Consider the following 20,711-nt stretch of genomic DNA (forward strand, 5'->3'; position numbering starts at 1 on the left):
GTCGTTCCTCTCTTGTACTGTTTGCAGTATTGAAAATTCTGTTTATGCTTTAACCTGACCTCACAAATGTTGAACAGGCACTTTAATAAGGTGGAAGGACAATGGAGAGAAAAAGTGAATGTGTTCTTTGCTTGCTGCTTTACTTCTATTACTCTGCATTTCCCCTTATTCATGCTGTTATTTCCTTTGTTTATTTTTGAGTGTATGATATGTTAGGGAGGCAGGGGAGACATACCCCTGCCATGCAGGCAGTAGGTGACATGTCAGTAATGTGATGGTAATGTATGACACAGGCAGACATGATGAAGATTGATGGCAGTGTATTTCTGAGTGTGTGCTGCAGACAAATGGGAGGCACACGCCACAGAGCACCAAACACCTTCATTTTCTTCAGGATCTTTTGTGAGCCGACTGTCAGTCACGGTGTACGGAAGTGAAGGTGAGGTAGGGTAAGAGAAGGAGAGAGAGTGATGATGGTCTGTGTGCCCCTCCATTACAAAGGCAGATTGTTTCCTCCTTACCATTACCGTTCAGTTAGACTTGGGTTCCCCATTAAAAGGGATCATACAGCCAACATGAAATATACCAGCTCTGTGTCGAACGCTTAATTAAATATTGATTGCAGACTTATATGAATTTACCACATCAAATCGAGGCCCCAGTCGGAGGGCTGCCTTTGATACGTTGCGTTTGAAATGGAAATGAGTCTAGAAAGCAGCAGGGGCCGCTTCGCACTACACATTTCCTATGTTGTTAATTTATTTATTTTGCTGTCATGTTGTTCCTTCATATTGTGAGGTATCTGCAGCCCCGGATGAAACTACGTACCCATATATTTACATGGGCCACACTTGACTGCACAACACGGCCTTTATTTGTCTTTTATGCTTGTATGACAACATTAGGTTTTAGTTGTAACTTCAATCCAAAAAGCTGCAGATTTTTGCACAGATTTTCCAGTGTGGAAAACAAACAAAACAATTGCTTGAAATATTATGTATCCCATTGAGCCAAGTAGCCTAAACTTGTTGCTGAATGTTTCTTTGAAATGAAAATGCATGGCACCTCAACAATGAGCAGGTTTGTATTGTTAGACTGTCACTGTTCTAAACTTTTCTTTTTGTTTTTTGTACAGCATCATTTCTGCTAAAATAATCAAGTAAACAAAATAAAATATTTATTGAAATTATTGTGATTTGTTTTGATAACTGAATATGTTTAATAGTTATTGTTTTAACATGGTGATATGAGAAGAAGGCTGTACATTTGATAATTGGAAAGAAAATCTGCACACTTTTTTATACACCAGGCTTTAATCTAATTCCCCAGTTTTCTTGTTTTAATGAACGTCCACTCAAACAATAAAATTGTACAGATTTTTCTCTTTGTGAAGTTTTTGGTGAGAAAATTCTTTCTTGCTTGTGTGTCTGCTATTGAATACCACTGCTTGTAAAACATTTATTTACCAGCAGATGGGAGTGATGTGTTTTGATGTATACAGTCAGTGCATTGTAGGTGTGACAGGAATTTGATGTTATCATGTTGATCTTCATTATTCGTTTAATACACAATATTAAATTATATTAAATCATGAAAGTGTCTTTCAAACTTAAACATTCTACAATATAATTGTTTATTCCTTCTGCAATTGTGGAATACAGTCACTGTAAATTATACATGAACAAATTGGGTTTCTTAAATATCTGTCTTACACACATGCACACTTTTAGAGCAACTGCATCCAAGAGTTGCCACTTGGGCAGTGTCTTTAAAGGACACTGACAGGTACAGACACACTGAATGTTGCAGAGTTTAAATCTATGACCTACCAGCTGTTTGGGCGTTTCACCATCAGATTGATGAACTGTTGGCCAAATTCTTTTAAGAACATACAAGTCAAACCATCTTGTGATTTTTAAAATATTTATATATTTTTAAACCAGCATCAAGCAAAAATGGATACCTAATTTGACATGACACAACTCCTCTGTAAACCAGTTATATTTTTCAAATCTAGAATTGTTAAATTCAATTATCAGGTTCTTCCACATCAAATGCCAACCTGTGTTTAGTTATTCCCATAACATGGCGTATCCAGCTGTAGTACAGGGACACCCTGGTGTATACGCCATATTTCCCATCCTTTGCACATTCTTCCCCCCAGCTCACAATGCCTGTCAGGAACCATGTGTCATGAATACTGTTTGTATGAGGACCTCCACTATCTCCTTGACAGGCATCTTTGGCCTCATTATAGTACCCTGCACAAAACATGAAGGGAGTGATCCTAGAACTGCTGCTGCGCTTACACTCTACCCGACTTGTGAAGGGAACCTCAACCTTTTGCAGCGTTTTAGCTGTGGCTCCAAGGAAACGTGTTCGACCCCAGCCACTGACTGTTGCTGGAGAGGACTCCCTTGTCAGAGTTTCAGTGAAGGCCTTGGGTCCTATGCAGATGGGCCTCACTGATGTGGAGAAGGTGATAGGGCTTTTGAGGTACAGTAGGGCAATATCATGGTTGTACAAGCTTACACTGATGTTGTAGCGTGGGTGTATATGCTGCTCCAACACATCATGATCCTGCTCTGTGCCCTCTCTGGTGTAAATATTATGCTCCCCTGCAGGTAGACAGGACACAGATATCAGCCAATCCAATGATAGGTAATAGATTGTCTACTAACAAAACATGAAGTAGGGTGCCCCAAAGCAGACAGCATAAACAAGAATTACTTGAAAACTGCAACACTCAAAACCTTATATGGAGCTACAGTACTCCATCATGCTTCAGCAGAGGTAAAACTAGTCTGTGCCACTGTCTTACCTGCTCTGATGAAAAAGGGGCCATGTGTCTCCACCAGGCAATGAGCTGCAGTGATAACCCATTTTTCACTGAGAATTGAGCCCCCGCAGAACAAATGATCACTGGGATGCGCTATCAAGCCAACCTAGACAGAAAAGGGAGGATACATCTGTCAATATCTCAAGCAAGTAGTCTGAAACAAGGAATCTATAATAATATCATAATATTAATAATAATCTCCTATAGACTCCTTGGTCTGAAAGGTGAAGCCAATGCAGAAGTGCCTTGAACCTGCATTCTATCTAATAACCAGCAGGGGGCAACTCCACTGGGTCTAAAGGGAAGTGACCCTACTTCTCACCTGATTTATTACCACAGTATGTTTGCACTAGTCAAGTCTTCTTCAGTAGAGCATGGTGTTCATTTTGTAAATTATGATCAAATTTAACTTAAATTTCTTAATATAGGGCATGATTTAGGACGTGGCTCCGTTGTGATTGTCAAGTAGCCACCATGTTCGAACCCCAGGTCTACAGGTGAGTTGTCAATTCATTGTGAAAGTAAATTGTAACATTTTGGTTGCTTAAAATAGTCTTCTTCAGCGCTTGGCTGTACTAAAAGATCCTCTAAGGACTCAGATATTCCGTTTTTTGGTGAGTTTATTTTGTTTTAATGGTTTTAAGTCCGTTTCTCGCTAGTGAAAATTAGCTTTAGCGTTATCACAGTTGATCATAGACTGTAAATGCACCGTGCTAAACAAGCCCCTACAGTGAGGTCAGATGTTCCCACAGCCCTATGTTCACCCATTTCTAAGAAAAAATACTCTCTTAAAAATTAGGCCCTATGTTTCCCTACATTCCCACAGCACAGCTATGGCTATTCCAATCCCTAATAACGTGTTGTTGATTTTCATCTATGAAAATGCTCGAAAGACTGATGAAATACTTTATTTTATTATTAAACTGGGGAAACACAGGGTTGTGGGAACATGGGCACCCTCCCAGCTTCACCATCTCATCAAAATATGGTCACTTCTCATAATTTCTGGCTTCAAAAACTTAAGATGGCGACAGTCAAAATGCCAAACTTGATGCTTCAAAATGCGAGTCCACAAACCTGTGGGTGACATGGTGGCTATCCATTGTTTTTATACAGTCTATGGAGTAACTACAGTACAAGTAACTGAACATACTGCTCTTTTTATCTTCCCTCTTGTAATCCTGTAACAGTGAACCACATGCATTAACAAGGCCTACCCCTAATACAGTACCTGCCAGGGGATTTCTCCTCGGATAACCACTTCACCGCCTACAATGCGTTTATGTGGCGTTACTGCAGGGGGCTTAGCTTCATCGTACACCCATGATGGCAATTTTTTTCTTGGTCGGTTTACTACAGGCTCACTTGTGGCCGGAAAAGACTCTGTAGTACTGACTGGAGTTGAAGGAGAGGATGTAGTGGTGGTGATGTTGGTCAGTGAAGTGGTGTTGGTCAGTGAAGTGGTGTTGTCCAGGCTTGCATTCTCCCTAGGGAGGAGAGACCTTGAAGATACCTTACTTAATGTTGTCAAAGCAGTTCGGCCACACGGGAATTCAGCTGGTAATGCGAGAAAAGTAGAGTAATATTAAACATCCTGTGGAATTAAAGGAAATTATTATAATATGTATCAGAAATGTCATTAAGAATATATCGCTACCATCTGGTTCACAGTTGACCCCATCTTCCATCAGCCTGTATCCTGTTGCACAGGAGCATTTTGCTCCAAAGGTTCCCATTGATTCACAGAAGTGCATACAGTCCCCATTGTCCACATCACACCTTCTTGCTATCACTGAGAAAAAAATCAAACCAATAATTTTATTACATGTAAACAACAACATGCATTATATAAGTTATTTTTAGTTTTATTTTTTGTGTTTTTGTTATGTGAAGTGTTAAACCTGAATGATTTATCTGAGTGGTTACTGGCACCTAGTGCCCTGTCAAATATAAGTGTGTTCTGGTAAATGCAGTCACTTCTCACAGAGAGGGCACTTGGCTGCTGTTTTTAGAAAATCCAAACAGAAAAACAATCTAATTTTAGAATCTAAAACTGAACTGATGCTGGATATGAGCCATTGATTTCCTTTATAAAAAACAGACAAAACAGGCATCTGTTTATTCTGTGAAACTGAGATCTCATCAGATCTCATGTTCTCAGCAAATTGGGGTTATGTAGCATCAAAATTTGATTGCTTTTAATCGTATTTTCAAACTTTCAAGCTTACCAATCTCACAGTTACTTCCAGTGAAGCCAGACGGACATGTGCATGTGTAGTGGCCAAGATGGTCATTACATGAACCCTGGTGTAGACACGGGCTTGATTTACACTGGTTGCCATCTGAGGAAATCCAGACACAGTGCCTTAACATACAGACATCTAATATCATTTTTTCTAGAGCAAAGTTTTTACAGAAGAAATATGAAGCAGAAACATCTTTACTGTACACAAAAGCTTGAGAAATGTCTAAGAAGATGAAGTACTTTGGAAGCAGAAGTCTCATCTTTTCTAGTGTTAAATCCATGAAAAGATGATATATGATGCACACAGGTTAATATTGTCAGGAGTCAGAAAATGATGGTAAGAAACATACACATAAGACAAAAAAGGACAAAACTACCACTGCAACATTTCTGCTGTGTGTTTTAGAAGTCAGTTATTAAACATTCTTACCTATATATCCTGCCCAGAAATCCATCTAAAATACAAAATAAAACCTGTGATAAATTCAGGCAACCAAGATAGTATAAATTAATAAAAAAATAGCATGACACGCACTGTCTTTTGATCATCCTCAAATGTCTCCCTGGCCTCCTCCAGGTCACATACTTCCTCTATACACTCTCTCTCCAAGTTGCCTTCCAGCAGCTCCTCAAACACACCAGTGTTGTAGCGTTTGTGTCTCTGTAAAACCCTGTCGGCTGCTTGACTAGACAGAAACACTGGGCCTACAGACCAGAGGGAAAATTAAGTTACAGAGTCCATGTTTAAGTAGCTTTCTTCTCTTTATAAGTTATAACAAAATCTTTAAAAATATATTAATATTCTTTTAGTATGTGAAAAAGTAAATAAAACAGACGTCACATGTACTATCAGCCCACTTACTGTCGGCCCAGCAGCTGAAATAAACCCAAAATCACAGAAAAATTACTTATAAGAGTCATAAAGAATCATATAATACCTCCAGTACCCAGATGAAAGTGTAAAAACAGCAAATTCAGGCAAAACAAAAAGACTGGTGCCATTCGACAGCGCTGTGATATCCCAACAGACACACACTCGGCCATCACTCCAAAGTACAGAACTGTGTTTGCACATGTACACTCACAATAAGTTGCATGTTTGCTCAGAGAAAAACATTCTGACTCACTGTGTCGACATTACCATGTGGGAGTAGACTCCGGGAATTTCCTTTAGATTATTACACATGCTTATTTGTATATTACCAAGCAGTGGGATAGAATGGAAGATTAGCCAGTTAACAGGGCTTGTTAAATCTAAATCCACATTTTCTTCTCCAATAACAGAGCTCACAGGAAGTTCCCAACGGGTTTCCTAAAAACCTTTTTGTTTCTATGACAACGTGTGCCCTGATTTTAACCTTCCATGGTCTGTTTTCATGCTCCAGTTCTTAACCATTAGGCTGAGCTGTTACCATTTACTCAACAGACCAAAACATGGCATTTTGTCATCATTATAAATAAGCCATAAACCAAACTACATGCATTATTTCAATGTCGTTATCACAGATGGATTGCCTTGTTAAATATAGTTTTTACAAAGCATTTTAGTCAACTTGTGTGATTTTAAATAGAAAAAATAATACAATGTATTCTTCTGTTTATGTACAGTAGCTTTAATTATGTATTTTATTAGAATGGTCATATTTTACTTTATTTATGACATATGTGGATATTAAACATGTCTCTTTAAATGTTTCCCCATTGTGAATTTAAATGGTCTGTGGTCTGGTCTCTGCTTGACATCTGAGATTAAACTACATTCGTATAGATGCCGTTATCTTGACTGATATCAGCCTTAAATTAATCTGATCATGGTTGTGGAATACAATACATGAAGTTAACTGAAGCAATGCTTTTCATGATGAATCTTGCTTTTTTTGGCCGGTGGAGGGTTTTACTATTTAGCAGTAGCTACTCCCCAGAACAGTGTAATGTCTAGGGCGCTTTCATACCACTAGTTCGATTATTTGGTCCGCACCAGGCAGTAAAATTGTTACTATGTAGCATACAGGCTGCGGTGTGGTCCGCGTTCACACCTGCAAAAGAATCAAGATTGGTCCGATTGATGTTCCCTCATCTTCCGGTAGGTCGGTATTTGGTGCGGAGTGAAGCGGACCGAGACCACCTCTCTTTGGAGGTCTCAGTGTGTCTTTAGTGCACACCCGAGTGCGACTGATGCTTTCACACCAACGAAAACGAACCGAACTAAGAGCTTTTGGTCCGAATGGACTGTTAAGTGCGCACCAACTGTTGTTGGTGTGAAAGCGCCCCTTAAGAAATGATTTAATAAAACACACTTTGGCCTTTTCACCACAAGATGGCGTACACACACCTTAGTCATTCAACACAACACAACAGGACAGTAATGGAGATAGGTGGGGAGATCATGTGGCTCATTATTTATTATTGCAGCAGAAACTGAATGCATTACCAACAGTGCTGAGGAAAAAAATAAATCCAAATCTATGTTTATTGAAAAAAAACAACTTCAAGTATCAGAAGCAGTGAAGTGACAAACTGTTTATTAGGGTGTGCTATGTGTGAGATATGGATATATTTAATACAGTCTTTCTTTTACTCTCCTCTATATTTTACATTCAGACTAATTTGAGTTGGATTCAAACACTATCCAAAACACCAAGATAGTTTGTGTAAGTGTTAAAGAAGTGTAAAAGAAAACGGAATGGTGGGAATATGTTTGTCTAGAAAGCCATTCAGTGTGCCAAATCTTACACAATTCTAATGGTGTAAATCCTATAACAATTTTCCTCATGACTTATATATTAATAGATCCTATATGCAATGTTTTGAATCAGCACACACACACACACATACACAAAATAACAGGGATGTAACCCCTCAAGTACCATCAGATGGTACCCCCATACCATTTCATAATTGCACAGTATTGCCAATCAATACCAAAGATGATGCGTGGGCAAGGGTGATGTGCATCTTGTGCTGATTCAGCATGCCAGCTGAACATTTAACTCTGGTGTCATTTTGTGGTTGGGCATATAAGATGCAACCCATCACTGGTTCTGAAATCCCCCCAAAGGGAGTCTAAAGTCTTCTTGAGTGTTGGCAACTATTGACTGGAGTCATTTATATTTCATTGAATCGTTAAAAGGCTGAATAATTCATACTTGAATAATCAACACTGTCTGCTCAATAGAGGACCTTCTAAATAATTTCCACACAAGGGTGAATGTCAGAGTAAAGAATTTATTTGGCATCTATATGTTCACTCTTGATGTTATCATTTGGTCTGATGACGCAAAAAGACTCTCTGCCTTGAAAAACATAATTTTACCAGTTTTCTCAGTGTACACTTTCACAGGTATTCAAGTTGAAAGGTTCAAAACATCAATGAACTGAACTGCGCACTGTCCTTGTTTAGTCACAGTGTATTTCTAAGTCTGTTTCTAAGCCTTGTGTAGAGGCTGTGACCCCAATGGCATACTTACCACATAGTCTCTTAGCTTAGTTTAATAGCAGAGTGGATACAGGCCCATTGGCTGGACAGGAAAAAATAGTAACAATTGTTTTTGCCATCAGCACTGAGGTGATGAATTATGAGTTGAGCATACTAACAAGACTACGGTGTGAGTGCCCAGACGGATAGACGGCAAGTAAAGCTGTCTGTGACTGACTATTGATTTATGAAGATCTCTCTGAAATCTACATCTGCTCTCTTACCTTGGCAGCACCACACAGCTGGGAATCTGTGTTGGCTCCAATTAGATTAGTCACTACAGTGGGGGGTGAAGTCAGGGCCTTGTAGATTAAAAAAATCCTTGTCTTTCACCTAGGATACGGTGTCATTTGCAGAAAGCTTACATTCTGCTGTGGTAAAACCTTCCTGTGGTTGCACAGCATAATTTTGGAAAAACTGTACAAATACAGTAACTGAATTATTTATATTTGATATTGTGATATTTCATTGACCACTGTGTAGGATTTAGTGGCATCTTCTGATAAGGTTGGAAATTGCATCTCCTTGCCCTCATTCTCCCCTTCCAAGCATGTAGGAGAACCCATGGTGGCCAGGAAACCTGCTGAATATGTGAAAGTCACACTCGAAAGATAGTTTTCTGTTCTGTAATTCTGGACTACCGTAGAAACATGATGGTGCACCATGGCGGGCTAGGTAGAAGAAGACCCACTACCTCTGTAGATATAAAGGATTCGTTCAACAGGCAACAAAAACACGACTCTTATTGTACATGAATTATAACATACTTTTGAATATTATATTCCATTTCTCTCTGTTAATCTGTTTAAATTCTACATACTGCACCTTTTAAAGGTTCAATTCGTGAACCAAATTAAAAGATGAGCCAGAGCCTACAAGCATGTGACAGTAGCCATAGTGGTGTTTTGAGAGAAATGCTAACACCTGCTTGACAACATGGTCACAATGACAACAGCAGGTATAACTTCACCATCTTAGTGTAGCGTGTTAGCATGCTAACATTTGCAGGTGAGGCTGACTGTGACTGTTATGACTTAGTCTTAGTTTTGCAGATATTTGGCTATAAACCAAAACATTGGACACATTTGAATCATGATGGTCTTACAACAAAGTGGTCAATCGGTCACGACAGCTTTCACAGTGCATCCTGAGCAGAACATACAAAAATGTGCACACCAGATTTCATGGCTATCCATCAGAGTGAATGACAGACCGACATTTCTACCCATAGAGTCATCACTCTAGCGTGGCTAAAATGCGACCTACTACATCTCTCTCAAGTTGATGAACAGTAGAAATCTCAGACAGTATTGTTGCTGCAACATTTTTCAGTACTGTGCTATTTTGATAACTACAGTATAACGATAAATTGGAAAAACCTCACAAAAGGCATATACTGTTTCAATCAGGGTGTTGTGTGTCTGGGCTGCCTCTAACCTTTGCAGAAAGTCATAGACACTTTATTGTCTGTTTTTGCTGGTGAGTTTGTAGTGACATTTGAATGATGCAATGTTAAGAGAAGAATATCTTGGGGCAACAGGGAGCGAGTTCTGTTTAATTAGTTCAACTATTCCTTTCAGGTTTTATGGTGGACTTCTGTGGGTCATAACATGTGAATGTTAATATCATGTGTGGGCTTCTCCATATAGATTTAAAGAAAGGGAACAAAGTTAAGTTTTTTATATCCTTGGTGACATGCAAGCACTCACATCACATTTTTTCCCCTCTGAGCCAGTTTTAGATAATAAGCCCACTGGCGGTCTGAAGAAGAAGAGCTGCTGTCAAGCTGATTCATCTGTTTCATCACAGATTGTGTGTGCTTCTGAAGTATTATTTGTCAGCTAAGTCAGATATGAGTTAAATATAGTCAGCAGTCACTTAATTTAGCTTATCGTAGCTTAAAAGACTGGACAAAAACAGAAGTGCAAATATGACAATTTGTGATTTAGCATAACTAGACTATTTCATAGCTCAGTCTGAAATTGTCTATTTTTCAACTACTTTCAGAGGGCAGTTTCTTCTCTGTGAAGTACATCTCTGAAACTATGGTTGACATTATCATTATTATGGCTGTTTCTGTGGTATTGAAACATGGGGCAGGCAGTTATAAGTTATGTAGCAGTAATTAAAGAGAAATATGATACTGTTTGATACTCAGAAACTGAATCTAGACTTCTGTTACTGGGTGTCTCACAACTCTTCAGTCTTGTGAACTTGTACAGTAATATCCACAGGGAGCTCCTATGATGTGAGCTGTAAGAAGAAGCACTGCAGGCCTCAAAGCGCGGCCCCCCCATCACCCCCTCCTCTGGATAAAGTCATTGACATTAATGTGATATTTGAGAGTCTCGCTCTGTTAATTAGTACAGTCATTTATGTAATTTGAAAGCCTGACGTTTCACACCCATTCCCCCGCTTGCCCACATGCGTCCGCACCAAGCCAAACACTCTGACATTTTAACAACTGGCTTGATATTTTGCTGAAGACAGAGAGGCAGTGTTTGCATTCAGAGGCTCACAACACTAGTCACAGTCCAATAGTCTTAAATAGATCCTGCTGGAGGCTTTTCAGATGAAATCATGCCAGTAAAACATACAAAGAAAGGGTATTTAAAACCCATAATGCACTTGTAATCGTATTGGAAATGTAAACAGTCTAGCAGTATTTAATTTTAGCATGTTAAATTTCATATTTTGTGGATTGATTTCTTCCTGTATAATCCTGCAGAAACTGACTGATCAAAAAGTCTCTTATTTGAAGTAAATTTATGTACTAAAATGTCAGTAAAAAGCAGTAGATGTATTCTCACTCTTATGAGCTTATAAAACAAGGTAAAGCTAAATGGGTCAGTGACCCAGTAATGCTTGGTTTAATTAGTTCATGAGTTTAGCTACATTTGTAAATGCATCATTTATGGGTATTTATCCAAAGTTGTTTACAACCTGCGGGTGTGTGATAAATAATGAGCCAGTGACAAGGTAAAAGTTTAACATAAGGTTAAATTTAGGTTACATGTAATTAGCCATCTTACTCAGTAAACCAGAAACACAGTACTATTGTGAGTTCCTATGAAATAAGAGCTCAAATCCATTTCTGGCTCTGTGTGCTGTGATGCAGCCGAGCTGACAGGCGCTGCCGGCTCAGGGATGTTCAGCCACCGTTAATGAAAAGTGGAGCTCCCATCCCTCCTGGTCAGAAAGTGCCCATGAAGCTCACTGTTTTTCCTGCTTAATGTCAAAAATGAGTTTGCAAAAAGCTACACTGGACAGAGCAAATTAAGTGGAAATGGGTCAAATGAATTTTTCATATTAATAAATCAAATGAAATTACTTTAAAGGTAGTAAAACATGCCTCAGGTGTTATTAACACATCTGCCAGCGGCCTGATGAAGACTTCACCACCAGAGGTAATTGGCAGAGCATCAGCTGCTGTTATTCCACTGCACCGAATACATGTAGATCATCTGTCCCACAGCTGAAATATACCCTGACTCTGTGTCATGAGAGATATAAAAATGCAATCTGGGGAGCAGCCAAGTCAATTATGTGGTGTGTTAAAGGGAGATGTGACAGAAATACGACATCATGTCGCACCTTTCGACCCTGACCTCTTTAGTTTTGAAATAACTTGCTGACCCAATTCTGACCTTTGAGACTGAGGTCAGTGCACCGAAAAAAATTAGTAGGTGCAAATATCCTACGATGAATGTTTGATTAAATCCATCACTTTTATGCCCAAGCCTTTGAACACACACACACACACACACACACACACACACACACACACACACACACACACACACACATCAATGAGCTAATAGTTTGATATTATCCATTATATTAATTTAATATCAAGATGTATTTGCCTTGCTTGAGGTCTATGGCATGTCACCTCTCCTGCATAGTGTTGTATAATCTTATGTCTGTCTAACTATTTTTAAAATCGAACTTTTATCATTTCCATGTCCTATATTAACTAAATGACTGGTAAATCTGCAGTTCTCTAATAAGAGTGAATTACATACAGTGATTAATAAAACTTGAGGCACACTCACTTGTATGTGAGAGAAAACATTTGTTGCGTAAAATCCCACCTGGCACGTTTCAAAAAAGACCTCCAGCCTGTATCCACTGACAACAGCATTTCTGTACCAGGACCTGATTACCTTATCAGCCAGATTCAGAGCTTGAATCAGGCAAACACCTACAATCAGAGGCAGGCAAATAACCCTGCTTCACAATATTGGTGCATTAATCACCCTCCAACACTCCACCACCTCTCCCAGAGTATGATTTTAGGACTGATTACTCCCAGCACTCACACCAGCTCCTCTACAGATATCACCTTGGGTGATTTTCGGTCTAGCTAAGTTACAAATCAAACAGCTCCTTCCCTATTGGCCATGTGTTACTATGCCATCCCATGCAACTGATTTATAAGTCAGCTGTGTGTGCAGATGAGGTAGCAAATTGATTTTGAACTGACTGCTATGACAAATATATACTTTTTAAGAGTGAGTAGAGCCAAGAGTCTGAATTGGTTTAAAAATATATAGAAGCTTTATGTACATAATTTCCATTAAAATATATCTGATCAAAGACATATAATGTGATTGCAATTGTGATTAACTAATTCCTATATTGTGAAGGGTGCATTAACAAAATAGCATGAATATTTGTAAAACCTGATACTCTAACTTTAATTAATTTGCTTTGCCCACAGTATTTGTTGTGCACAATCAGGCTTAGCCACTGGAACATGACATGTTAAATCCAGTACTAAAATAACACCATATATTAATTTTGCTTAATGTGTGTATGACAAGCATACAGTGCATTATGATTATACTATATTACATGTAGTGTATGACCTCACTATCATGGCATTAGCAATCAGTAATATACAGTAATTGCTGTGGCAAAAGTTTAAATCAGCTTATTAAGAATCTGGTGAAAAAATAAGGGTTTTCCTCTCATTATTCAAGTAAATATAAGAAAAACAGACCCAAAGATAACAAATGTTGGAAGAAACAATAGCACTTGCAGTAGGGTCACAACTTACAATTATTTTATTATCAATTAATCCGACAGTGATTTCCTCTAATGGTTTGATCTATAAACTAAGTAAATGTTATTATTATTGCCTCCATAGAGGCGCAAAACTAAAATATGCAATAAAAATACACAATGAAAAACATAAAATGCCAGTATGGTGCTCTTTAAATGAATCCACAGAATCAACAGACTGTAAGGCTAGGGGCATAGCTTTTTACAGTTTAGGTGTCATGACCTTAAAAGCTTGATCATCATGGGTCTTAAGGCGGGGGTTTGGGACAGACAGCAAGTTTGACACATTTGACCTAAGAGAGTGAGCTGATGAGTGAGGGTGTACTAGACCCATCACATATGCAGGAGCCTGACCGTGCAAAGCTCTGTAAGTTAGAATGAGAATTTTAAACTGGCTTCTATACACAACAGGGAGCCATGGAAGAGATTCTAGTATAAAATACAACATGTCAGAAAATAGTGAAAAATGCCTGTTTTGCCCCAAGGTGGTGTTTTCAAATGTCATGTTTTATCCAATCAACAGTTCAAAATCCAAAGATATTCAGTTTACTACCATATATGACACATCAAAGCTTCAAATCCATTGTTTTTGGCATTTTTACTTAAATGATTTGAAAATTATTATGAAAATCATTATTTGATTATATATATGCTAATTTGATTGATTAATTGACTAATTGTTACATCTCTAATCCATAGGAAACCCATGTGACTGCATCTCTTCAGTTCCTTTCTATCTTAAATTCTCTTCAAAAATCTGTCTCACTCTGTATGAGTGTATCTTTAAGAATACATTTTCATGTAAGCAGAATAATCTCATTTTAAAAACATTTATACTGTATACTTATTATCAACTCTATGTCATTTTATATAAATATCTGTCTCATAATACCTATAGTAAAAAATATTATCTTGCCCCTCAACATTTTAACTGATGTTTCATAGAATATTTTAAAACAACATGATAATCAGTAATTGACAGCTTTTTATCTACTGTACTCTCTAGTTTGCATATCTTGGAGCTAACATTGCTGAGCTTGTTAGGTATATGTGTATTAGTGTAACAATTATGAAACGTGACACTAAAGAAAAACTAAAACAGCATAGGTTTGCTGACTGTGTGCATGTGAGTTTAAGGTGATGGTGCATTTCCTTGCAGAAATCGTGCCATCAGCAGACAGACAGACAGAAGTGATTCAGGGTTATTCTGTGGCACTGTTAGACACAGCCTGTGATGTGACATCAGGGGTGACAGAGTGTGTGTCAAGCATTTGTTTGTGGTGTACTAACCAGGCTGCAGGGCAGTGCTTTAAACAGGCTGGAGGTGAATGTAGTTTGTGGTGTGATGCCCTGCTGGAAAGGTCAAAGGGGGCCACAGGCCATGGACACAGTGGGAACACAACCCCTTGACATTTACACTCTCTCTGACCCTCGCTCCATATACCTCATTCCCCACATACATGCTCACACCCTGCTGGTGAACCAGAGCTTTAACTCAAATCATCAGTTAAGGAAGGAGTCACTGCCATTTTGGGAGATTTGTCATGATATTATTTCACCAATTCCTCTGTAAACATCTTGTCTTGTCACCTAAGCACATACTCTAAAACCCTAAATGTACATTTTTGGGAATGCATGCACAATTTAAAATATATTTTGATAAACAATGCGCTTCCATCCATACTACCTCTGCCTCCTGTGTTCTGCTACATTTGCTCAGTCTGTACATGATCATTTACTAGCTCAACAATATATACAGCTTGATGACTTGTGATACAGATTTTCATGGCTAATATGGTTTGGATTCCACTAAGTTTTGGCTCAATTTTTAAGGTTACGGTTTAGTTTATATTATGGTTACATCTACATTATTCATCATCATAAAAAGACTCATGGACAAGGACCAAATTATTTTATCAAAGAGACATTAATAAATTTAAGACTTAAAGAATACAATTTAAGGCTAAAATAAAGCTGGATGTACAGAGTGAATTACTTAATTAGTGTAAAACAAAAGTTAGAAGATAGTTAGTCTTTTTTATTCAACAATAATAAGAGATCTGAAAGAAAAATGTGTACATAAAATAGCATAAACAATGTTGTTGTGTTGTAAACTTCTTGATTAAACTATTTTAGCCTGCAAATTGTTTAGGTTTGATGTTATATATATTTCAATCATCACATAATGGTGCATGACAGAAAAAATTACAATGCAACATTAAAAAAGATCAATATACTGTAGATTACAACTGCACCTCATCATGTTTTCAGTTATCCATTTCGCTTAGTTTGGAGTAATAGGTAGATAGAGAAATAATATACTAAACTCAAAGAAAATGTGGTTTTAAAACCATAATGATTTGATCATTTGAGGCAGAGCCAAAGACTGAAACACACCAAACAGGCCACAGTGTGGCCCAGATGTCTCAGGAAGATTTGAGCATGTGAAGAAAGTTTGAAAGGAGTCCAATTTCTTCTAAAAATAGCAAGCATATACTGTAGATCCTGTAGCCCTCAAGCAGCAGGTCTTTTTCCTCTGCTGCCACCGAGTGCTACAGACCTGCAGGGCCAAGACATGTGACATTAAGCCCAAAAAGATTGGACTGGGATTGGACTGGGGTTGGACTGGTGCCACTCAGTGAAAAAGGAAAAATAATATTACTCATTATTGTAGTGTAAGTGTAGTAACCTTTGTGGATTAAGAAGCCTAAAAACAATTTGGATTTTCTTGGGTCAGTGAGGCTGTTTGGAGCTGGACACTTGTTGGAAGTACAAATGAGGGATGACGTGTCACTTTTAGGCTTCACCTTATCAGATTTAAAGGTAAGGATCCTGCATGACTGTGTGTTGAGACACAAATGTAAATTGCACTGAGTCACACAAACAAACCTTCAGCTCGCTGATATTAATGTTAATAATTATGATAATAATGTTGAAAATCAAAGACATTGCTGGACAGCAACACCTACTGTTCATGTAATAGCTTTCATTTTCAGTCAACACGATTATCAGTGTCAATATAGTAACACTGAAAAAAAGGGTCATGATAGATAGCTTTTCCTACACTGATGCCTTGTGAAGCAACAGTTTGTGTACACATCCTAAAAACTGTTTTGTTGTTATAAAACTTGATTTTAGAGTTTCTCTAGTCACAGTCAAAAGTTTTCACATGCCATTAGGTGGAAGGCACTTCTGAAGAAATCTGTGGTTTATCAAAAGAAAGGAGGATGGTAGGGTTTTTTGGAGGGGGTGGGGTAATTTCAGTGCTCACAAATGAAGCTCCATTAACCTTCATTGTACTGAGTGGCAGCAGTAATCTCAGAGATGGCTGAGCAAGAAACGCTGAAAACCTTAAGACAACAATAATGACACACTAAAGCTTACCTCTCTTAGTGATATGCAATATACAGTACTATTTTTTCCAAGTGCAAAAACAACAATGTAATTATGTTACTGTTAGACTACATGAGTTTTAATAATTTTGAAAAAGGTGTGAGGATTTTTGCTGATATCATAAAAATGATTTCGATTTGATATTTTGACAAAAAAAAGTGCAGCAATCTCAAAGAATAGACTTTTAGAAAGGTTATGACTGATTTGGTGACATTTACTGAACCAAATTGTCATCTTCACGAATATGACTATTACAAAGTTATTTTGTTTCACATAACAGTAGTATTGATTGAGACCATGCTTTAACACTTCATAACCTTACTAGACAGCATAAATCATTCTTACAAGCTGGGCCCGCTGAAGTGCAACAAAGTTTTCCACTATAAACTGACTCAACAGTCTATATAATAAACCACAAAGTGCGAGTTTTATTTCATCCCTTTTCCCCTCAAGTTGTCCTTCAGTTGCAAAAAAGTCAAACATCTCATGCACTTCATGAAGTCCAAAGAAAACAACTGATCTTATGAGAGGGAAATACGCAGCCTGCAGCTTGTGTGAATGGGAGAACGCAGAGCTGTGCAAAGGCAAACTGAATGAGAGCAACAGCAAAGATGATGTGCACCATGCAACACAACCTCCTGTTTTAATACTTTCACCACGTCGACCACACAACTTAAACACGGTGTCTGTGATACTGAAGTCAAAGTGTGTGTGTGTGTGTGGTGGTGGTGGTGGTGGGGAGGGGGGGGGGGGCGCTCTCACGTTGTGTATCCTGTTGATTCTGCCTGCCGAGCGTTTAGAGGAGCAGAGCTCGTCAGTGGGAAAAAAGCCTCTGACAAGAAAACCTGGTCGCAAGAGCAACACTGGATGGCATTTCTCCAGGGGTTGGTTTGTAGATAGGACGGTCCAGTATTTTGACTTCTTTCTCCTCAACGTTGACTGAAGCCCCCTGGAAAAAAAAAGAAGAACCAAAACCCTGCTCTCCATTTCGCAGCTTTTTTTGTGCTCCTCTCCTTTGTCACAGTAAAGCGGGTCGTGATTTTTTTTTGTATGCAACATAACGGGATTCATGGTGTGAGCGTTTCCTTTCATCAATGTGCATTGATGTAGCGGAAAACGTGGAGGAGATAAGGTAGGTTAAAGCGTGGTTTTCAAAGTGGAAAAGGATAAGATACACATGCACTATAGGTTGATTCCTGCTGTTTATTATATGGGCTCTTTGTGGTGTGAATGTGTTCATAGAGAATAACTAGTTGGATGTTTTCATTGAGATCCGATTGATAAACACCTTCCCACATCCCATTGTCTCGTCATTTGATCCTCCTCTCTAACATCAAACGCTGCTCTTGTGTTATTAAAGAAAAAATATGATTATGATTAAATATTTCTCTCTTCACAGAACCCTTATCTCATCACCTGGAACCTTTGGTAGGGATTTCATTGAGGACAGTCAGCAATTAAAAGGATTTCGATTCTTGTCTAAATCGGGAATTACACATCCAAACTGGGATCTATGAGCGGAAAAGTGGCGAAGCCTAAAGAAGACAAGGATGCTTCCAAGGGTAAGGCGAGCCTTTCCATGCACAAAGACTGCTTTGCCCCTAAATCACAGTTTTTTTTCTCCTCTGACGCGAACCACGCACCCATTCATTCCCTGCATGGTGCTCAAAATCACCCTTTGAGGTCATTGAAAACAATAAGCAACCACTGATGGTGAACCATCTCCAGCACGGTGCATGTGGATACTGCTGTTTAAGATCTAAGCAGGTGCTGCTGTAGGCCTATATGCTGCACGATGTGTTGCTTTGAGATCACATGCTTTACTTGCATTGACTTGGTGATCGTACACAAAGAGGCAATTATAGACAAAGCGAAGGCTCATTTTGTCGCACGTTGTCACAGTTTGCGAATACGAAAATATGTATTTACACTAAAAAGTAACCATTCATTTTGACATGTTGACAGGGATGTCCCATTGTGTGAATGGCATCCTGTTGAAATGTCCCTTTGTTTTCCTTGCTCGCACCTTATCCGCATACTGAGCCGCACAATTCTCACCACATCTGTCTAATCGCGGAGCCGGATCCTTTCGCTCTCGTATAGCCCGAGTTTATGACCTATATGGTGCACAAAAATCAGACCCTTTTACCTCTCATAAAAAAAGAAAGTAAACTGCCTATCCATTGCCATGGAGACAGAGCGGAGACAGGGTTGCCAGAGAAACCTGGCGGGACTAATCATCGTAACCTGCTCTATACACAAGGGATGTGCACGACAATTTACGCACTGGCGCACACATTACAGCATCATCGTCTTGATGCTCGGCTCTCTATTAAACAATAAGAAAAAAATAGATAAATAAATAGAGCATGTGGTGCTTGATAATGAAGCATTTTATTGCGTCAGTAAATTTGTTTCTATAGGGGACAGTTCTCACCCTCCAAAATACTATATTGTTCTATTGTCTTTGAAGTCTTTATTGAAGTCAGAAATCATGACTTTCTATTGCCTGAAGATATGTTTATGGTCAATGTACAAACAAGACTTTCCTGCGTGTAATATAACAACCTGTATTTACAATGTGGCAGCTTGCCCATTGCAGCCTTCCTGTTTATTTACAGTGTAGCAGCTCAATTGGATCTCCAGTGTTGTCAGGTTCCGGCTCTGTTTAAGGTGCTCACTACAAATCAATAAACCTAATTGGCTTATTTTGGCAGCACTGCTCCAAGTGATGACGTTGCACGTTGATGTTACTATAAGTGGCACATACTATGCAATAATGGTGACACTACAGATAGTACTACACACAGCATGTACAGAAACCTTTATTTACTTGCCCTTTACATTTATTTCATTTATAGGCCATTCATGTTATCATCTTCCAGAATTATGAGCAGCCAATTATTCATGGACAATGAACTTTTGAGATAAGATTGTTTTACCTTTTCATGGGCTATTATACTGTAAGCGCACACTCAGAAGGGACACATAATAATAATAATAATTATAATACTAATAATGATAATAATAATAATAATAATGATAATACTAACAATGTATAATGTAAAGCGTCTTATTGTTGCAGTATTAACTCATTACTGGCATCAATTTGCTGTATCGATCAACCGTGACTACAAGACAAAAAAAAAGTTTAATTTCATGTTTGTTTTAGTCACTTTTTTAAGAAATGTACAGCAACAGTCAAAACTTGTTCTTATTCAAGTATATTCTGAGGTTAAGATTACATCATCGACCTTTCATTTATGTTTAGTCATCTTCTTTTTTATTTAAATTATGCTGCATTAATTGTATTAGAGATGACAACAATTATTTTATTATAATTTTGAGCATACTTTTGAGTATTCTACCTGTCCAGGACCTGCAGAATTAAATCTGGTACAGAGCGTCCCTGTTCTTTGTATGCAATTGCTGTCTTTTATACATGTTCCCTGACAACTAAATGTGCTAAAACTAATCACGCTAAAAGTAAATAAAACACAACTGACAGGATGGAGGTGTCAGCTTGGCATTTTGTGCTGACTATACAGTGAGCAAAATATGAATTGATTCTAAAATTAACCTCCATCGCAACTTCCCCTCTCATCTCCCTCTGGAAATCAATGGCATGTGTGAATGACTGACTCATTTGAGCCCTAGGGCAGCACCATCTCCAAAACTCCCAGATAAGACAG

At 38.4% G+C, this 20,711-nt stretch overlaps 1 protein-coding gene across 1 annotated transcript; it reads right to left on the minus strand.

Annotated features, from left to right (window-relative positions):
- Window positions 1–1,614: 1,614 nt before the first annotated feature.
- On the minus strand, window positions 1,615–6,169 carry f9a (coagulation factor IXa). Its single transcript, XM_053323770.1, has 8 exons — window positions 6,023–6,169; window positions 5,620–5,789; window positions 5,515–5,539; window positions 5,068–5,181; window positions 4,497–4,631; window positions 4,071–4,396; window positions 2,822–2,945; window positions 1,615–2,618 (listed from the first exon to the last, which is right to left on the minus strand). The coding sequence occupies exons 1-8, from the start codon at window positions 6,126–6,128 to the stop codon at window positions 2,029–2,031; spliced, it is 1,590 nt and encodes a 529-aa protein (XP_053179745.1). The 5' UTR covers window positions 6,129–6,169; the 3' UTR covers window positions 1,615–2,028.
- Window positions 6,170–20,711: the final 14,542 nt, after the last annotated feature.

The sequence above is a fragment of the Scomber japonicus genome, chromosome 8, assembly GCF_027409825.1.
Source record: "Scomber japonicus isolate fScoJap1 chromosome 8, fScoJap1.pri, whole genome shotgun sequence".
In the NCBI taxonomy this organism is placed as follows: Eukaryota; Metazoa; Chordata; class Actinopteri; order Scombriformes; family Scombridae; genus Scomber; species Scomber japonicus.

Excerpts from the sequence above, each read along its gene's own strand:
- f9a (XM_053323770.1), bottom strand. The coding sequence starts at position 6,128 with ATGGCCGAGTGTGTGTCTGTTGGGATATCACAGCGCTGTCGAATGGCA. Across the intron at positions 4,397-4,496 it reads GGTCAACTGTGAACCAGATG|CTGAATTCCCGTGTGGCCGA; the intron begins GTAGCGATATAT and ends TCGCATTACCAG. Across the intron at positions 2,946-4,070 it reads GAGGAGAAATCCCCTGGCAG|GTTGGCTTGATAGCGCATCC; the intron begins GTACTGTATTAG and ends TTTTCTGTCTAG.